The following is a 21,454-nucleotide window of genomic DNA, read 5'->3' on the forward strand; positions in this document are numbered from 1 at the left end:
ACAACTTTTTTTTTTTTTTTTTTTTTTTTAAAGAAGCTAGAATCACTGAGCTAGAAAGAACTTTAAAACTGTACAACATGCCTGCAAACCCTTTTCTGGACTGTTTGCTCTGCAAGGGCAAGACGAGGCCTTAATCATCCTTATCCTGCTGTACCACTTCTCCAAACTGTTTGCTGAAAGATGGCCCCCTAGGTGAACCCTCTCTCATCAGCTGGCTATCTACATGACAAACTGTTAACTGCTAGAGACCAGAGAGCTTAAACCAAATGGCTCCATACAGTGGGACCAACCACTAGACTGGCAGTTAGAAGGTGTGAGTCCCAATTTGAGCTCTACCATTTGCTGGCTATTCAATGTTGGGCAAACCACTTGGCTTCTCTGGGCTCATCTCCTCCTCTCTGCAGGGAATCAATGAGACCACTTTGAAGGGACCCTGTGACTCTATTAGGCTATGCTTTCAGGTTTAAGAGTAAGTTCCTTACTTACTTAGGAACCTTAGTGCCCTTAGGGGCACCTGGGTGGCTCAGTGGTTGAGCATCTATCGGCCTTTGGATCAGGGTGTGATCCTGGGGTCCTGAGATTGAGCACCACATTCCCGCAGGGAGCCTACTTCTCCCTCTGCCTGTGTCTCTGCCTCTCTGTCTCTCTCATGAATAGAAAAATAACAAATCTTTAAAAAAAAAAAAAAAAAAAGAAGAAGTTCCTTTAACTTCCTGTTGAAACAAAAAACTGATTGAGTTACTATCAATTAGTGAAACTACCTAGAGATAAAATATTTCCCTATTTTCCAGAGATGGTTTTACTCTCAGTGCTTTAGAAAGCAAGGACACATGACTGGTCATCCAAGACCTCTTTCTTTCAGTTCCATAATTCCATGACCAAGTAAGGACTTTTGAAAACAATGTTATAATCCTATGACTATTAAGATGTTTATACTGTTGTGGCTTTTATAAAACACACAATTTAAAAAAAAAGGCAGAAAGATTTTAATTTTTCCTGGAAAGAAATGGGGCAAGCCCTCCAGGCAGTGTTGTCAATATAAATCTGCTCAGCCTATGCACACTCTTCAGCGTGTGCATAGGATAAATCTCAAATAAAGAAAAGCTTCAGTGTTACCCTTAGTCACGAAATCGCCATTAGTCATGAAATCGCCAAACATAGCACAGGAAAGACTCTGAGAAGAGGATAAGGCACAGAATATTTAGAATTTGTGGCATGTGGGAGTCACGAGGATCCCCAAGGTCAGGACAGCCTGACCTGCGTGTCAGGTCAACACACAATAGCATGAGCAATGGGCTTCATCACCCAGCTGGACACTATCTCTCCACTGGCATGTGCCTTACCTCAACAGGACCTCTGTCCTCTATACAAAATTATCATCTAGAACAGCAACCTCAGAGTAATGCTGATATGGGTGACCAGCAATGGTCCAGCAGACCACAGATTCCAAAACAATACATGAATGATCATAATAAAGGTTCTCAAAATAAATTACTCGTGTATAATAAAAAACACATTTTTAAATGATGTATTTTTAAAGTTCGTAACAGGAAAAATATGAAAACAGAACTGCAAACTCCCCCATATTATCTCATTTTCTCACAGGAAGAGGCATTCTTAAGTCTCCTTCCCAGAGATATTGATCAAGGAATGGCCCCAAGAAGGGGCAAGTGAAAATAGTTCATTTTAACTTGGATTCTTTATTTTAAAATTATTATTTTAAAAGCTTTTCCCTGCTCAAAAAAGTCTATGAGCCTAGAGTGAGAAGTTTCTAAATTTTCAGTGGTGTTAAATATTTATCACAGAGGATGCCTCTGTTCTTCATGTATAAACATGTTTTACTGTCACTCCAACCCATTAACTAATGGTGTCATGGCAGCCCCGTTTCTGCATCTGGGACACTCTCCCTGGTGAGTTTCCCACCCCACCTGCCCAACAAGGTACATTCTTAAGGCAAGAACTTGCGGGCTGCAATACACAGAACCACTATACATTCCCACTGATGTGAGCCACGGGGCTAAGCTCATGGCCTCTTGTTGAGGTTTTAATTTGCACTTCTTATAATGTGCTGGCAAATTTAGACAAAAATGTTGAAAAATGAAAAAATGTTGAGGGAACAATGTACTTTTTAATGATAAGATGCCTTGGAAATTAGACACACTTTACCATAAGTCATCTTAAGAACTACCATTAATCAGAATCTACTTTATGGTTAAAGTAAACAATGATACCTTTCCCCCAAACTACTTTCCTGGGCTAAGGCAAAAGGAAATAAATCTGCAAACAATAAGACACTTCCCAATAGGTAGTGTTCATTTGCTAGAATCACTTCTCTTGTCACAGACACCCCCCAAAAAGCAACTATTTATGTGCAAAGGTTTCTTTGAGGTCAAATTAGAAATGTAATATAACTTTTCTTCCCTGAAACCCTTCACTTCTAACTATTCCAGTGAGCTGTTTATATTACAACACTAATCCTTCTAAGGAGACCTACAGTAAGTCCAGCTCTTAGCAGTTGCTGCCACAAAGTAGCAGCTTAAACCAAATCCAGAGATTACTTTACCGACTCATAAGTAGTACCTCAATTCTCTTTTTTATTAGTTCTACAGTTTTTTAAAAAAATGTATAGGGATCCCTGGGTGGCGCAGCGGTTTGGCGCCTGCCTTTGGCCCAGGGCGCGATCCTGGAGACCCGGGATCGAATCCCACATCGGGCTCCCGGTGCATGGAGCCTGCTTCTCCCTCTGCTTGTGTCTCTGCCTCTCTCTCTCTCTCTCTCTCTCTCTCTGTGTGTGTGTGACTATCATAAAAAAAAAAAAAATGTATAAACCTAGCCTAACCAGAGTAGATTACCAGCTGTCTGACTCTGCCCCTCACCAGCTGTGTGATACTAAGTGGAACATTCCACCTGTATGCCTCAGTTTCCTCTTCTGTAAAATGTAAAATTATAGCACTCGTCTCCTAGCATCATCACAAACATCAAATGAGTTAGTAGTGTAGCACTGTGCCCAGAATGGTATGTCATCACCATAGCCATTGTGCATCTTTCTTTGCAAATACAAGTTCATTAACACTGGACGATGAACGAAGAATGGATGTGACCCAGTGCAATGCACATGACAGAAACCAGGAGGTGTTATGTGGATGCTCAATATAACATTCCTTCTATTTTTCTGTATGTTTGAAAAATTTCATAGTAAGATGGTGAAAGAAGTGCATGGGGGAAGAAATATGTGAAAAGGGGACGTTAGCATGGCAGATGAGTCAACTCCACTTCCAAGATATTATTCATTAATAACAATGCACAACAATAACAGTATAATCTTTTTTTAAGATTTTATTTATTTGGGAGAGAGCATGAACAGAGAGGGGGCAGAGGGAGACAGAAAAGCAGACTCCTCACTAAGCAGGGAGCCTGATGTGGAGCTGCTCCATCCTAGGACCCTGAGATCATGGCCTGAGCCGACAAAGGCAGATGCTTAACCCACTGAGCCACCCAGGCGCCTCAATAGTATGATCTTTACAGAAATCTTACCTTTGTGTTCAAATACTTTAAGTAAGTCTTATAACAATCTATAAGACAGCTACTCCAAAGATCATTCCCATTTTGGAAATTCAAAGGCAAGAGCAGACTCAAAAACCTGCTGAGGACCATACAGTTGACAAGTGTCATCATGGAGAATCAAACATGGTTCTACTTCATCTTTCCCACTGCCAGAATAACTCCACCACTTGCTTAGTGCCTGTCTTCATGGAAGAATCACTCCCTTGTTCACCACTGTCCCCAGAGCCACAGTTCCTGACCCCACAAGCACACAAAGATTGGTGAGTGGGTTGGGTGGATGGTTGGAAGTAAGGGAGACTGGGAACATGGTTTTTTGTTCCACTCATTACATCCAAACTCTACCCAATATATTGTAAAGAGAAGCTTAACTTTTATTAAAATTGTACATTTTCTGATTATAAAAGTAATATGTATTTATTATAGACAACTATATTACTTCTTACCAAAGAAACTAAGTTAATATATTTCCTACATGTGGATAAGAGTAGACATTTTTTCCCTCAAGAAAGACTAGAGATTTTCCAAATGTATCCAGCCAGGACCTCCATTCAGATGAACAGTGGAACTTCCAAGCATAGCTCCAAGCCATGCCCTGGAGTCGGTCCAGCAGAAGCCAACAGAGCAGTGAGAGGTTTGCAAATCCTGTACCACAGGAACAGCTGACAGAACCAGGTCTACCCAGCACACAGGAGAGAAGACACCCACGGTCAGGAGGAGTCTTCAAATAGTGACCGGGGCTGCATACAGCAGAGGGAACCAGCTTTTTCTGTGAGCTATTGAGGAACAGTGTATTGAAATTAAAGGAAAGAACATTTTAGTTTGATATGAAGGAAACCCCAGACTGACTAGGTCCCCAGATAGAGGAGAAGTGAACTCATTTTTTAGGAAGCTCTCTCAAAATCAATAGCCTTATCAAGAATACTATACACAAGTGTGCAGAATTGAACTAGAAACCTTCAGAAGTCCCATCCAACTCCTATTCCCTGGGATCCCAAATCCCTATTCCTCCCTGTGTCATGGGCATCATATATACCAAGGCTTCACAACCTATGGCACATACGGCCAACTACCACCATGCCACATGTGATGTCTCCTACATTCACACAAAACTGACAAAGATGAATCACAAATATCTGTAAAGCTCAACTTGTAGTAAGAAAGAAATTCTAACTCTAATTATTGAATCTCTCCCAGATACTCTGGATAAAAGGATGTGGACACCCCAGGGACAAACTTTTTAGCTCCAGCTGTCATGCCCAAAATTGAAGGACTGCATGGTATAGGAAAAAAAAAAAATGGGAAACAAGTCCAAATGCCCGATTCTGCACTGACTAGCTATGTGGCCTAGGGCATGCCATTGCCTCTCTACAGAGGTCAGTGTGCAAAAACTGGCTGTTTTGAGTCCATATAGTAGCCACTAACCATGGGTACTTTCTTCAGCCTTTGCAGTGGGACAAGTGCACCAGAAGAATTTTTAATTTAAATATAATTTTTAATTATATCTCCTTGTAATTAATTTATTGAATTTAAACAGCCACGTGTGGCCAGTGGCTATTGTATTGAATGAACAATAAAGCTCTTCTAATGACTCCAGAAAGAGTCAAATTCCAGACCAACCTCAACCCATCATTTTTTTTTTTAAGATTGTATTTATTTATTCACAAGAGACACACAGAGAGAGGCAGAGAAATAGGTAGAGAGAGAAGCAGCCTCCCAGCGGAGAGGCTGATACAGGACTCAATCCCAGGACCCCAGGATCACGACCTGAGCCAAAGGCAGACACTCAGCTACTGAGCCACCCAGGTGTCCCTCAACCCATCATTTTGTGTCAGCTCTTAATACAACACAGACACTGTGAGAGAAGGAAGAGGGATGGAATCCAAGGCCCAGCCAGGGAAGACTACCTGGGCCCCTGGCTCTTTGCCTCTCCAGTCCATCATCGTTCCAACATCCTGTGATGGACACCACAGTGGCCCTTTATCCTTTAACCTCCAGAGCTGGCTCCACATTCAAGTATGGCAGGGTAATCACCAAATTCTCTGGAAAGATGAACTGCAAAATGCAGTGATCTGTGGGAAATACCACCAGCCACCTACCCCTGACATGAAGACATTAGTAGACTATTAGTGGATATTGGTGAATGATTAGTGAACATAACTGAAATACAATGTACCCTGCAGAGTATAAACAGCTACCTCTAAATGAGTTAAAAGCTCTCTTACAAAGTATAGCATCAGATTGACTTGAGGTTTCTATATTTACTTCAAATCTGATTATACAACCAACTACAAAATCTCTGTCCCAAGTTTGAAAACACAGAAATAGTGAAAGCCAGAAAACATGACTTCTGAAAGAGTTATCTAGGTTGTTTCTTCAATAAATGTAAAGAGTCCTGAAAAACCTTTTTAAAAACTGCCAGACAATGTTTATAACCAGCAGACTCCAGAGATTTACTTGGAGTCAAGTCTCCTAACATGCATTGGTGGCACCAGTCATCACAGCATTGGAGGAGACCTCAAAAGAGCAAATCGTGCTAGGGCAGTGATTCTAATCATGAAAGACTAGGTTAGGAAAAAAGTTCACAGTAAGGTTGGGAAATTATTATTTTGCAGTCCTCCACTTCTACAATATTTTTAAGCCTGTTTTTATGAACTAGGCAATGGCCATCAGAAAAATCTTATAAGCCAGTCATCTGTTGCTAACAACTGCATCTGGAAAGCTTCCTGGCAACACGGAGCAGCACCACTGGCTAGTCTCAAACAGGAAATTTTTCTATGCAGAAAACTCAGATGTCTGCTTGCTGATTCTTAATTCCTAAAGCACATTCTGTTGATACTGCATGCCTCTTATAATTATCCTGGGTCTTGCATCCCGAAGCAAGGCAAACAAGAGCTTTCCTGCTGCTGCCCACACCACTGGTAACCACCCTTCCTGCTTAATTGGCTCTGATCACTGGGCAGACACTGAACTGACTGCTTTTTCTCTGCACATGCTGACTCAGGGATTCCCAAACGCCCAGCATTATTCATGTTTCAAAGCATCTAGAGTAAAGAACACTGATATTCCACTCTACCAATGACTCCACTCTAGACCTCAAAGCAAAGTAATCAAGTGCTTCCTGGCTGACTTCAATCTTATGCCACTAACACTTTTTAAAGACTTAAAGATGATCTGAAGTTACGAAAAACATGAAATGGACAGTGCCCTAACTTTGAAACACTTAAGGGAAGATCTCAGGGCACAGTCTTTTCGAGTTGGCCCATAGATCATATCTTAGAGCTTGGGCGGCAACAACAAAAACCACTGGGTGGGTGGTTTAAACAACAAATTTTTTTTTTAAGATTTTATTTATTTATTCATGAGAGACACAGAGAGAGAGCGAGAGAGGCAGAGACATAGGCAGAGGGAGAAGCAGGCTCCATGCAAGCAGCCTGACATGGGACTTGATCCCAGGACTCCACGATCATGCCCCAGGCCGAAGGCAGGTGCTAAACCGCTGAGCCACCCATGATCCCTAAACAACAAATGTTTATTTCTCCAAGTTCCATGGAAGACCAGGTGCTGGCCAAGTCAGTTCCTGATAAGGGCCCTCCTCCCGGCTTACAGATAGATGCCTTCTCGCCCTTTCTCACACAGCAGACAGCAAACCAGCTCTCTGGTCTCTTCTTAGGCAGAAGGTGACAGCACTAATCCCATCCTGAGGACCTCCCCCTCATTACCTGATTACAATCTGTGAGGCCCCGTCCACAAGTAACATCACACAGATTCGGGTTTCAACATAGCAGTCTGGTGGGGAAGCAAAAACACTCAGTCCGTAGGAGGCTCCAGAAAAGAAACTGGAAGTCTTTCCTCCATCTTCTGAATTTAAATCACCGCATTTTCAGCAAGGAAGGTCTCGGAGGGGGAGAGGAGCACACTGCAGGGCACACTTCCAGGCACTGGAAATCCTTGATGATCACTGAATTTGCCAACACGGCCCATGGGTTCCCCATCCCCGCACCCCAGCAGCAGAAGGGGCAAACGCCCGGCAATAAGCACTAGATGACCTCCGCTCTGGCTAGCTGTTCCTCCACGAGGAGCAAGGCCCACGTGAGCTAGCAGAGTCCTCCACGTCTAAAGGCGATACAAGAGTCCTGGCACCATCTAGACTGAGCACTCTGGAAGCTGACGGTGTTAATATCAACATGAAGCCTTCAGGCCCATCACAGAACTTCAGCTGTGTCATCCAGGATAGATGTCCCCCAAAGAGACACCAGCCTCTCAATCCTCTGCGGCCTTAACTCTTCTGGAGTTTGAGAGAACAGTGTCAAACACCCAAACATAATGTTTCCCAACTCACAGACACCCGTACCTCTCTGAGTGGCCCTCGGACACACGGTAGTTGTGGCCCTAGGATCCCAGGACTCGGTCAGACCCCAAGGCTCCACACGCTTGACACTTACTCATTCCCACTTGCTTAACCATTCAACATTCTTTCTTCTTTTTTTCCCTCATGAACTGCTTCACTCATAGCTCTGCTGTTTCCTTCTCATTCTTCCAAAAGATCTCCAAAATGACAGTCCATTTGGTAACTCATAGCCAGAGGCAAAGAAGTCATTACCCACCAGGAGAGGCGGTCCACGACCACATCTGGTGATTAGTGTTCATTTCATACAATGCATATGTCGACTGCCTTCCCCTCTAGGCCTCATTCTTGTACTAAAAATATTTTAATTGTCATTATAAACTCATCACCATCTCCATGCATAGCTGTCTCGTTTTGATTAGAAGGCACTGAAATGGGCACGTTAGGTCCTATCCTTCACCCACATCGAGCACGGGATCTTTGCTGTTTCAATCTCATGAGTGGCTTCACTGAATTGAAGAGAATGCCCTCAAGTAGGAATTCCGAATTCTGCATTTTCAAATCCAAAAGTGGTTATAAAAAATCATGGATGGAAAAGCTGCTGAATTGCAGAATATATATTGCTATTTGAGAGTTTCTATATCTCCTATTTAAGGAAGTTTAGACCTCTTAGAAAATTTCAAACAATTTCCATTAATGTTTCGTTTGTCTCAAAGCAGGGATGGTGGGTGGGCCCAGTGCTCGACAGACTGAGCTATCTCCTTAGTCACTGACTTTTATGTCTCTGCACGTGCTCTTCACAATGATTACTTCGGGGATTGAGAGGAAAAAAAAGCCACAGCCCAAACAGTACATTTGCCTATTCCTGAGTTCATAACCAGTATTTTTCAAATTTGAGGCTACGACTATAAATACTTAAATTTCCTAGAATCGGGATCCCTGGGTGGTGCAGCGGTTTAGCGCCTGCCTTTGGCCCAGGGCGCGATCCTGGAGACCAGGGATCGAGTTCCATGTCAGCCTCCCGGTGCATGGAGCCTGCTTCTCCCTCTGCCTGTATCTCTGCCTCTCTCTCTCTCTCTGTGTGTGTGTGTGTGACTATCATAAATAAATAAAAATTTTAAAAAAATAAAAAAATAAATTTCCTAGAATCTAAGCATTTAAAAATTACTAGGCTGCCCATGAAATGTGTTGGTAGTGAAGTCAAAAGGTGCTACAACACTGTGTCTATTGCATATTATTGTCTTGCATTATCCAAGTATTGTATTATCTAGTACTATCATGTTTCTCACCTGATAGTTTCATGCAAATTCCAATTGATTTTCAAAATTAGACCATTAGAGGGACACCTGGGTGGCTCAGAGGTTGAGGGTCTGCCTTCCACTCAGGGTGCGATCCCAGGGTCCTGGGACTGAGTCCCACATTGGGCTCCCTGTAGGAGGCCTACTTCTCCCTCTGCCTATGTCTCTGCTTCTCTCTCTGTCTCTCTCATGAATAAGAAAATTAAATATTAAAAAAAAATTAGATCACTAGTAACTGCCACTATTTATATAACAGTATGTGCAGGGACCCTAGGCTTTGCTTTTATTAAGTCATTCTCACAATGATTCTCACAATGACCCTATAAGGTGGGTACTTAAGGCCTCTCCAGAACTTTGATTACTATTTAGAGTTCCTACTACTTTTAAGCTGTACAGCAAAAATCAAGTAAAAAATAAATATCAGATAAATAACAAATTTCATGTCTTTATATCAGACCAAGGTAACTTCTTTGGTAATAATAAATCCTTACTGTGGTTGGTAAAATAATTAAATGTGTTCATTATCAGGCTATTAGCCTTCACCAGGTACATGCAGACACTTAGTCACCCACACTTGGGAAAAAATAAGAACTACAGACTAGAACAAGCCCGCAGACAATCTGCAACTCAATTTCAAAAACACAGTATTAATTTCATCACCTTCTTTAGCAAATCTGCTAGTAAGTGGCAAGTTAGACTGAAGTCTCATTCCCCTATCCATGGGAGAGGTGCTAATGTGCAGAAAAATGAGGGTCTAAGGCCCAAAACTGTCTACAGAGTGGAATAATCAGTCTTTGACACCTCAGGAGCTTTACTAATGTGCACCATCAAAGAGACCAATTCCTATGTTAGCGCTGCCTGACCCAAAATCCAAGATCAAATATCCCAAACCAGTGTATTCCTCTATAAACAAGCATGTATTCAAGTTTGTCATGACTCTAACCAGCAAATTGTGCAATTTATTTGGTATTAATAATCCTCCCAAATAAATGCTATTACTATTTCTCTCTTTTGTTTTCTTATGTGAAAATGTATGCTAAGTGCCTAGAACAGGGCCATGGCACATAGCAGGTACTCAATAAACATTTACTCAATGTCACGCATGAAGCAATAGTTGTGCTACCTCACTGTTCCCCCCATTACTCTCAGTTTCTTGTCCTTCCCCCCAAAGTCCACACTGCACACAGCCTCCAAAGGGATTCTTCTGAAGTAAAAAGATACCTAAGTGGCTCAGCTGCAACCACTTCACGGACTTCACACCTCAGCAAGCTGAAGTGCAAGCTCTGTCACAAAGCAACCATGCCGCATCTCCAGCCCACTCTCACCACCCTTGGCCTTTGTGGCTCTGTGGTAAAAACAGTGAAGTCCCCCATTCGTGGAGTCTTCCCCGTCATCTATCAACCAGATGCCCTAGATAGCTGTGTTCACCTGAAAGGCACCACATGTTTTTATCACTGCACTTAGTTCATTGTGTTATTAACTGTTTGGTGTCCTCCTGCCCCCACAGGCTATGAACTCCTTAAGGGAAGATTATTCTAGTAATCACTGTATCCCCAGTCCATAACAAAATACTCAACACATGGTAGGTATCAATAAATGCTTACTGGATCTTGGATGGAGCAAAATGAAAGAGTATTACATCTATCCAAAAAAGAGCCATAGGCAGCCACGCTTTTGAGGATGACAATATTAGGCCCACCAAGTAGAAAAATATAAATATAAATACATAGAGAGACTATATATATATATATACACACACACACACACACACACAGAGAGAGAGAGAGAGAGAGAGAGTGAGAGAGAGAGAGAAACTGTGTAATAAAAAAATAACTCTCAAAAAAAATAATAAAAAAAAAATAATAACTCTCCATTATTGGGGCACTGGGTGTCTCAGTGGTTGATATCTGCCTTCGGCTCAGGACATGATCTGGGGTCCTGGGATGGAGTCCTGCATCAGGCTCCCTATAGGGACCCTGCTTCTCCCTCTGCCTATGTCTCTGCCTCTCTCTGTGTGTGTCTCATTAACAAATAAATAAATAATATTTTTTAAAAATACTCTCCACTATTAGTAGTGATTGCAGAATTGATACTCATCATGTAAGGCAGTACCTGCTTGGGCTCTCATTGAATTTCTCAGGGCAATGAGATATGGATAACCCAATGAACTGAGAGCGATGAAGTGGTAGTTATACATTCTTGGACTCTCTGCTCCAGGGGTAACATTCTAAAAGTAGATTCAAGGACAGAGATGATTTTCAGCCAGTGCTAAGAAGCAGCAAACTGATGCAGGCACACAGCCTCCACTTAGTGCAGAGGAAGCGGGGCTGGCTCGGAGCAGCCTCAACCACCACCCAATGGACATGCTGGTGCAAACCTAGTCTCCTGCAGGAGAGCGAGCCACAGGAAGCCTCGGGACCCGGTGCGCACTCAGTGCGCACTCGGCTGGCACTGCAGATTTCACTTACTGTAGCTTTAGCTAGAATCACTACACTGCCCAGAAATGTTGGATTTCTGTCTTAACTAAGCATCACCTCTGGCACAGGTGCTGAGTATCACTGGCCACAGAGAGGTCTCAGCATCACCACCCGCAAAAACAGACAGAAGACAAAGGAGTGGTCCAGCTACCTGCGAGCTGTTCCCCTAGACTGTGTCATGGACAATCAGCCTTCATTTCTTAAAAACAAAGAGTCTCAAATTCCGTATCTTAAAAACAAGGCATAGGTGGGAGCTTCCTTATGCTATTCTCTTTTGGCTGATATTAAAATATCCCATAATAATTTGTTCTTAAGAAATTTTCCAGAGTAAATTAAAAAAAAAAAAAAAAAGCCAGAGTTTTCTACTCCAGGACTTTCATTCTAAGGCGATCAAAAAAAGTGAAGAAAGTGAGGTCATCACAATTATCTTGTTGAAGGGAAAACACCACAATACTAATAACAGAACAGATTCAAACATAGATTTCATCCCACCTGCTAGAGAGGGACTCAATCAATGTCACCAGATGCAGATTAAATGCTTCTCTATGAATCGTTACATAGCTGTGGAAATTACTTGCACCTTTGGAATTTATTATTTCTGTCTTTCATTTCTAAAATACTTCAGACAGGCATGATGCTATCTAGATAGGATGCCTTCCTTATACACCCATACAGGTTTCAATCTCGATGCAAACAGTTCTCAGTACACTCAAACACCACAACTCCAGCCCATTTCCTACCACCGGCTGACCCTTCAAAGTCCTCAAAGACACAAACTAGAATTTCCCTCTTTTTGCAAACAGGCCACTACTTCAGAAGAAACAAGGAGGGCTGAGCGGAAGGCCTTTCCTCTGTGTTTTTAATAGAGGAATATATAAATATAAAAATGGCTGCCATTCATGTATCTTTGTATTCATTCCCTCACACTTTCATCACTGCCAACCGTATTTGTAAAAATGTACCTTTTTATTTCTTTTTAAATTTTCTTCCTTCATCTCAATCCAAAGTACTTCCTCTCACCTCAATAAGCTCTACTAAAGCAGTTCTTTTTATAATTAGGTGGAGAAAAAGAGGGCAAAGCCCCCCCCCCCCCTTCCAAAGGTTCTTCCAAATCACCTGAGCCCAAGTGCTTTTTTGTTTTTTGTTTTTTTTAATTCATGAGAGACACAGAGAGAGAGGCAAAGGGAGAAGCAGGCTCCCCTCTATGGGGAGCCTGATGTGGGACTTGATCCCAGGATCGGGGGATCACAACCTGAGCCAAAGGCAGACAGACGCTCAACCACTGAGCCAGGTGCCCCAATCATCTTGAAACCATGTATGCTCTCCCTCCCTCTCTGTCCCCACTCACTTGAATTTTGTTGATAAAAGGCTTACTCTCCCCAGAACTTGGCTTTTGCCCGGCATTTTTCTACTCAGGGAGCAACCTTCTATCTCTACTATGTCCCATCACACTTCGTTGTCTGCCTGGCTCCCAAGATCCTCCTCTGTCAGAGTCATCCCCCACTCCCTTAGCCCTCTCCCCTCTCCCCACCCCAGCAGTGCTCACAGGCCACACCACTTGGGCTCCCAGAGCTCACATACCACACAAAAATGCATGTGAAGTTTAATAAGGAATATTTTGTTAGAAAGCTCGTAGATGTTGGGTCTGAGCTTTCCTTCCCTGTCCCCTCCCAGCTAACATGCTAATTGAGACGTTTTTGTACTGTGTTTAATTTGTGTTTGTTTGCAACAAAAATTTTTATCACAGAGCTGTTTTGTAAGATATCTATAATTTTAAATGTTTATATTGTTTAATATATTAACATCTTAATTTACTCCATTTTTATATATTGAGTATTGCCTTTTGAAAGAAACTTCATATTATCAGAACCTCCTTTGCACAGCTGTTTACAGTTTGCCGTTGGCATAGCACACATGGGCTGCAAAGCCCCTGAAAAGTCTTTCAAGTGCCTTCTGTTGATGCTGATTTGTGAGGTTCCAGTGCACCTGACACCCCCAGGAAAGCCCTCATTGTTGTACTCCTGTCCACTCCTCTGTACTCACGTCCACTGCCCGAGATAATAAATCAGTTACTGCACTGTGAAAAAAAAAAAAATGTCAAAAAGATGTCATCAGACATCAGGGCTTCCTCCTTCATGAATGGCCTTTCTCCTCCCTAATCCAACATTTCCACCCGATTTGCAAGAGCCAGAATGGCTTTGATCCAAAAAATAACACTCTGGGAGCACTGCGGACACAGGACAATCTTTTATACCTGTGCATTCCCACATTACCAGAAGTGTCCCCTGCCATCTGGCAGGGCCCACCCAGGATTTGGTAGGAAGAATTTACAAAACTTCAAACAGTGGATTAGGGCAACTAAGTAAACACTACAAAAGGCAGGAAAACATGTAACTTTTTGAATCATCAAGACTTGAGAATTCTGGCAACTAAGTTACCAAAATATTTTCACCACTGGTAAATTCCACAAGCAGGCTTTCTCCAACAATACACCACTAAAAAGAAACAAAAATACTCAAGTCCCAAATGCATATGAAGTAGAGAGAGGAAAGAGAATTATTCCAAAAGTCCCTTTCGGAATGCAGGTTCCCTGGAACCTCACGCCATACGTGTGCTGTGGTCCAGGCATGAGCCCACATTTGGCAACAACTAGTGTCCAGTCTAGACTGTGGCTCCCAAAAGGAAAAGGTGCGTGCCTAAGCTATTTGTGAATTTCCATACTTGCACAGTGGCTAGCACAAAGAAAACACTCGATAAATGGTGACTTAATAAAGACAGGCTTGTTTTGAACCTCAGGTCCTGGATTTAAGCAACAAATCCTGTAACTGTATTTAAGGCTTATTGACAAACTTCTCATTAAGTAGGAAATTTAATTCGAACAATAAAAGCAAAATTTTTTCTAAGCTTTTGGCAGAGCTCATTATCTGGAAATTGTTGTTAATTTATCTCATTTTCATTTTCTACTTACCTTCCCAATCTAACACAATCTCTTTCCTTTAGGGTAGGAGTCAGCAGACTACTTCAGAGAGCCAAATCTGGCCCACCATCTATTTTTCCTAAAAAAAATTTTGTTGTGAAAAGAGCCATATCCATCTACTGTCCATGGCTATTTTCACACTACAAAGGCAGACCTGAGTATTTATGACAGAGCTTAAAACATTTGCTATCTGGTCCCTTTATAGAAAAAGTTTGCTGACCCTGGTTTTAGAGCATCAAGGAACACTGACTAGCCAATTAAGTGTGTTTTATAAAATAACTCAAATGATTTACTGACTTACAGTTATTTGCAAGTTAATTGAAAATATTTTCTACTTTTGGTCACTATGGTTTGTTTGTTTTTTTTTAAGATTTTATTTATTTATTCATGAGAGACAGACAGAGAGAGAGAGATTGGCAGAGACACAGGCAGAGGGAGAAACAGGCTCCATGCAGGGAGCCCGACGACGTGTGACTCGATCCCGGGTCTCCATGCCCTGGGCTGAAGGTGGCGCTAAACCGTTGGGCCACAAGGGCTGCCTACTATGGTTTTATTTATAGCCTCACAACAGAAATCTACTACAGATATGCCTCAAACACTAAGAGAAGTCAAATCATAAGGAAAACTGTTTCTTGTCACCTAGTATATGTCATGATACACTTGAAGCATCTGAGAGCTCTTAAAGAGCAGAATAAATTCCAGAGTTAAGAAAAAAAAAATGGAATAAAGAAGTTAAAATGACATTAAGGCCATACAGATCAAACCAGGGTATAAGGGCATGCAACATCCTGATCTCTCTGCATACTGAGTACATGTGGTATTTAATGAAATGAGGTCTGCACAATATTGATGGAAAAAAAAATGGAAGAGAGAACAAGTAACCTTTTGGTTCACTTATCCAGACTAGAAGGGTACGAGAAAGAAGTGCCCTTTTGGAAATACAGCAATCTTAGCCCTACACAGAGACTCAATGAAGACAATATGGAAGGAACAGAAGCATTTCACCTTGACCTGTACCCTTCACACCAGGAGATTCACTCCACCCAGCTTTTAGTGACTGGGAAGAAGCCGAACTCTGGAGCCTTAAGACCTGCCATCTCATCCTCAGTACAAACATCTCTCCTGCTGAGAGTCTGCCCTTCCTCTGACAGAAGCTAGTTTATTCCTACCAGGTCCCCCTTCATTCCTTTTCCACCTACCCAAATTCCACCTGTCCTTCAACATCTCATTCAAAATCCCAGCCAGTACGACTGCATCTTAGAGGGATCCATTCACAAAGACGATCATGTAGATTACACCTCTGGAGTTGGCGTTAGGGCCACCATGTTGTATGACTTCACCATAAACTATCTCCCAACCACATCACAGCAGGGTAATATCCCCTTTCTCCTTTGTAAATCAAGGTATGTATCCCACCACCCCCACTGGATTGTAAGCTTCTAGAAGGCAGAACACACTACACATTTTTTCAACACATAAGTCAATAATGAACTAACAACAAATAGCATTTAGCAAGTCAGGCACTGTCCTCAATGCTTTGTATGCATTATCTTATTTAATTCTCAAACAACCCTATGGGTAAGCATTGTCACCACTTCCCAGTGCTACAGATGAGGAAGCCAAGACAAAAGTGCTAAATTTGCTGAGGGTCATAGAGCTACAGAGGGGCTGAGCCAGGACTCCAACTGAAGTCTGTCCTTAAATTATATCCTCTCACCCTAGAAAGTACTCTATAAAACTTCTTTAGTGAATGAAAACAGATCCCAAACTCTGGTTCCACTCTTAGCTGGCCCTTTGATCTTTCCATTTCCTCCCTTAGAACATCCCACAGGATGGGAGAGCAAGGGGGCCGACAAATCTGGTCTTCCATCACCTACACACAACTGCAGTGGCTAACGTACAAAATTGCACCACAGTCCTGCTTTTCACACCTATGAGCAAGCGAATCGTACAGTGTACAACTATTTCCCATGCTTCTTTTTAACAGCCATTTACCTCTTTATATGTGACAGCTAAAGTCATCATCCATCCAGCTACTCATCCTCAGTAGTAAACTCAACTATGGAAAAGTAGGGTAGATCTACTCTACCATACATGAGAAAGAACCTCGCAGCTCTGGTCCAAGTGAACACACGTCTTTCCCTTCTCCCTATCCCCAGAGATAAAGGATTAAGTAAAACCAGAAGTGCCCACATACCCATTTGGAAATGAAAATGCCACACTTCGAAAAGCATTAAGAAGTCCCCTGTTGAGCTGGCTTCAAATGTTTAATTATATGTGTAATGTAATTAGATGCATACATACTTTATCACTGTTTTCTAATGAGCTTGGCAACAGGATACAAACTTGGCATTTTATTCTTAGTTTAACGGGCTTGTTTTCGTGCTTACCATAACAGCTTGCTGGGGGAGCACTGCAGAGCGAGTCTGATGGGCTTTACAAGAGGTGGCAAGGAAGAACCACTCCCTATGGATGTTACCACATGGAAATGACCAGGACCAGAAACTTCCATTAGGAAGAAGGGTTCATCCAAGGTAGGCAACACTCCTTCATAAATGGGAGCCCTTGACAACAACCCTCCCACCTGCAGATAAGATTCTGAGCTTTAAAAACAATGAGGTGAGTGGGAGGGGGAGCTACAGCTGCTTCATCTGAAAGAAAGCACCTTGCCAAAGCTCCCCTGTCCAGGGGGAGAATCCACACCTATGATACAAAGCAAGTGCTCCAGAGTCCCAGGCAAGAAAAATTCTCCTAGTAAAAGAAGCTATTATGGATCTAAGGCCCAGCCCCAGTGAGAGCAGGAAGTCAAAAGCTTATTTGGGAACCTGCCACCTCCACGCATAGCAGTAAGAAAGCAGTAAGAGGTGGCAGATGGAAAGTAGTGAGGGTGGGGGCAGAAGCTACATCCAGACAGCTGTGGCATTGTAAACGTGTAGCAGCCAACACTATAGGAACAGGAGTCTCAAGCATCTGATTAACTGAGAAGCAGCTGTGGTAATTTCTGAAATAACTTGAAAAAAAAATCAAAATATAGCATTATATTCAACCGTTAGGTAGGCTGCAAGAACAATCAATGGGCTGGGAATAAAACCCAAGTTGGAGACACTCAACCTTGTTCTAATAGTGTCCATGCACAGGGCCACTCTAGAGGTAGAATCAGATTATAATGAGTCCCCATCTGGGACTTCCAAGAAACATTCCCTAGAACAAGGTCCAAGACAGAGCCACTCAATAATTTTTTTAAACTTTTATTTTTTTTTTTATGATAGTTACACAGAGAGAGAGAGAGAGGCAGAGACATAGGCAGAGGGAGAAGCAGGCTCCATGCATCGGGAGCCCGACGTGGGATTCGATCCCAGGTCTCCAGGATCGCGCCCTGGGCCAAAGGCAGGCGCTAAACCACTGCGCCACCCAGGGATCCCGAGCCACTCAATATTTAAACCCAACCTTTAACAAAGGCCTGTAAAGACTCAGTAATTTGAGTCTAAGAAGAGACTCCTAAAAATTCAGATAAACTTGTTTACTTGAACTCCTCCATGAGAGCAAAAATAGAAAGAACACACAACCTAATCACATACAGGTTTTCTAATTCAGCTAAAATCAGCGGAACATAGGAAATTGTGCTAAAATTACATCAAGCAAACCCTCCTACCAGAATTGCTTCATTATAACTCTTTACTGTAAACCAATAATTGTACCATTCCACAAAACATATCAGTCAATACGACATATTTTAACCAATTCAAAATTCTGGTAAAAAAACATGAGTTTTGGGGGACAAGGGATGATAATATATGTAAGCAAGGTTATAGACATACAAAAATCTCAATTCCACATCTAGACATTTCCACCATTTTTGAACAATAGCCAGAAGACTCAAGAATAAAGACTGCAGGATTTAAACATTTTTTGCAGGAAGATCTACAGAACTACCAAGCAGATAGTTATCATGTGTTGGTTATGCCCAGTCATTTTGCATCTGGTATTCTGTGAGAGTCTCAAGTCCTGTCTGTCTCCCTAAATTGACTACTCACCTTGGGTTTCATTTGAAAACATTGATCTGTATGCAGCTGGTGCTTATTAGGAGGTGTTAGCTGTCTGCTCAATGAGTTCTAAGAGTGATGTACTGAGCTAATTTAACCCAAATGGCATTATAATTCTGTCTCAACCTCCTCTCTGTAGCCGCCTACTTTTTCTAGGGCAGGGTAATGGAAATTATTTCAAGAAATGGAAAAAGTGTGAAGTCAGGAAGTCCACTGAGCTTGTTTCCCTCGGGTAAAGGACAGCCAGCTGACTATCCTCAGAAAATAAAGAAGTGCTGTGTGAACTCTATCGGTTATTCAAATTTAGTAATACCATCAGGACTCTCTGCTTTCAGAGAACTAAACCACCCAACTGGGTCTCAGTTGCCCTCATAGTCGTTCTCAGAATTCTCCTTCTGGGGACGCCTGGGTGGCTTAGCAGTTGAGTGTCTGCCTTTGGCTCAGGTCGTGATCTTGGGATCTGGGATCGAGTCCAGCATCAGGCTCCTTGCAGGGAGCCTGCTTCTCCCTCTGCCTAGGTCTCTGCCTCTGTGTGTGTGAATAAATAAATTTAAAATCTTTAAAAAAAAAATCTCCTTCTGGTTCAACTGACACAGAAAAGGCTATCCACAGAAAGAGGTTTTAGGGGTGTCTGTGGACAATGAAGGAAAGTGTGAAATCTCTGGAAGCCAAGTCCAAGTGTTTCCACATCAGGGGCCTGTCCCAAAATATGAATTCTTTTCTTGGTGAATGAATGTCTTCCCTTAACTCTTTCCTTTCTATACTCTATCCTCTTGGCTTTCTTAACTCATCTAGGACCAAGGAACAGCAGGCGTCCACACAGCCACCTTACCAATAGCAGAGGAGTCCTATACGCATTGGAGGGAGAACGGGTGCTGGGCCCGACCTGGGAGGCCTCTTCCAACCACAGCAGCCAACACCGCTTCCTGCAGCTCTCTCTCCACGCCACCCTACACACCACTCCCAAACCACTGCCACTATCCCAGGGAGGCCAGACCTCCACCTGGCTCGGCAGCTCCCCACCCTGTAACGTGTACAGGCAACATAGCATTTTTTTCAACTATGGTATATATTACCTAAAGTATCCTTAGAGCAACATTTATTTCTTTTTTCCATTCCCAGTCCTAACAAAAATAGCTCAAAAAAGAAAAATAGAAACCAAAAATTTACGTCCATCACAGACACTCCGCCATCAAGAAAACCGACGTTAGGAAGCACTAGGTCACACCTCCCAAATCAAAACAGTGGCACAAGCTACCCAAATATATGAAGAAAACCAATTTTCACAGTAGCAGCCAAAATGTGAAAATACTTTTATTGCAAAATTGAAGAGTGGAGCCCAGCACATACACACTGGAATGCTAATATGAGTAATTACACAGGTGCTTATGCAAACACAGAACTCATGCTTCAATCTGGCAGAAAGATAAACATTTCTGGAATAGTCTGCAAGGTTCAATTACCTAGATCTGCTGGTTAATTTCCTTTACATCCAAACGAACTCCCCCGAAGTTAATCCTTGCCCAATGGAAAAGTCACTTCTAGAAACATGTTCTACACAGGCCAGGATAAGGTACATTTGTACTCAGCTGCCCCAACATTTTTAAATCAGGATATGATTATTCTATTGTGTCCTATGACTTAATTCAAACAAATCTTTACTCTTGACAACACTTATTTGAATAATATCCATTATCTACTATGTGCCAGGCCCTATTCTAAGATCTTGAGTATACAGTAATTAACTACATGGGCAAAAACTCCTGCTCTCAGGAGGCTTATATTCTACAAAGGGGAATACAATGCATGATCACATATATAAGACAAAGGGCATGGCAGGTGCTGACCAAAGTGTGATGAAGAAAAATTAAATCCAGTCAAGAGAATGGGGTGGGGGTTAAAATTTTAAATATCAGGGAAGACTACAGAGAAAAGGTGAAGGAGTGAGCCATGCCTAGTGGAAATCCTAGCAAAGGTTGAATAGCTAGCTAGCTCAAAGATCCTGAAAAAGAGGCAAGGGTGGGGGGCAGTGTTAGTGATCAACAAAAATCTACATTTTGCTAGATAACTGTTTCAGAAACTTGTTGAAAACTGTATCCCACAGAGAGATATCAAAAGACCTCACTGTTTCTGGTACTCAAATTTTCTCTTAAATATGTAACATCTGACACAACTGTGATTCAGAGACATGCACGTGTTTTGCTTTCCCACCATCCCTATGTGCATGACAGCTTCTTGTTTGCAGTGAGTTAAGTCCCAAGGGCTCCAGGAGTATGTTTAGCACCACAGCAACCAAAGCCAGAGGCCAAGTACAGCACTTAGATGTGCTGCAAGTCAAAAGATGCCTATATATGGATTCAAGAAACGGTGTGCAAGAAGCTCTACCTTTATCCCCTATGCTATAACTATCCTCATCATCTGTGCTCAGGTCAGCCCAGAAAACTGAAAATGGTCATAATCTCAAAACAGAGATGGAAGGAAAAAATACCCAGTCTCTGCACTTCTAAAATACTAACATGATCCAACCTGCTCCCTTAAAACTTACAATTTTTTCAAAGAAAAAAAAAGCATAAACATCCTTATTTTGAATACACAGGAACAGAAAAAGGAAAACTGTGTATGTAAAAAAGCAGAATGTGAATCTAGAACACAAAGGAAGGTCAAGGGCAGAGTGACAGGAGCCAAGGCTGAGAGTCAGGTGCACCTGGCCCCCCTCTCTGGTTCCCTAGTCATGCATCGGGGATGGGCCT

General features: G+C 42.2%; 1 protein-coding gene across 19 annotated transcripts in view; it reads right to left on the minus strand.

The window, feature by feature from the left end:
• The window catches only part of CARMIL1 (capping protein regulator and myosin 1 linker 1), a 314,309-nt gene that overhangs the window by 213,483 nt on the left and 79,372 nt on the right, over window positions 1–21,454 (minus strand). For 2 of the 19 annotated variants that reach the window (XM_072729006.1, XM_072729003.1), the window contains exon 1: window positions 18,696–18,789. The exons of the other annotated variants lie outside the window; for them this stretch is intronic. In XM_072729006.1, the coding sequence (XP_072585107.1) occupies window positions 18,696–18,707 (12 nt within the window). In that variant the 5' untranslated portion in view covers window positions 18,708–18,789. Of the gene's footprint in view, window positions 1–18,695; window positions 18,790–21,454 lie in introns of those variants that run through there. 19 annotated transcript variants of the gene reach the window in all.

This window comes from Vulpes vulpes, chromosome 12, assembly GCF_048418805.1.
Source record: "Vulpes vulpes isolate BD-2025 chromosome 12, VulVul3, whole genome shotgun sequence".
Lineage (NCBI taxonomy): Eukaryota > Metazoa > Chordata > Mammalia > Carnivora > Canidae > Vulpes > Vulpes vulpes.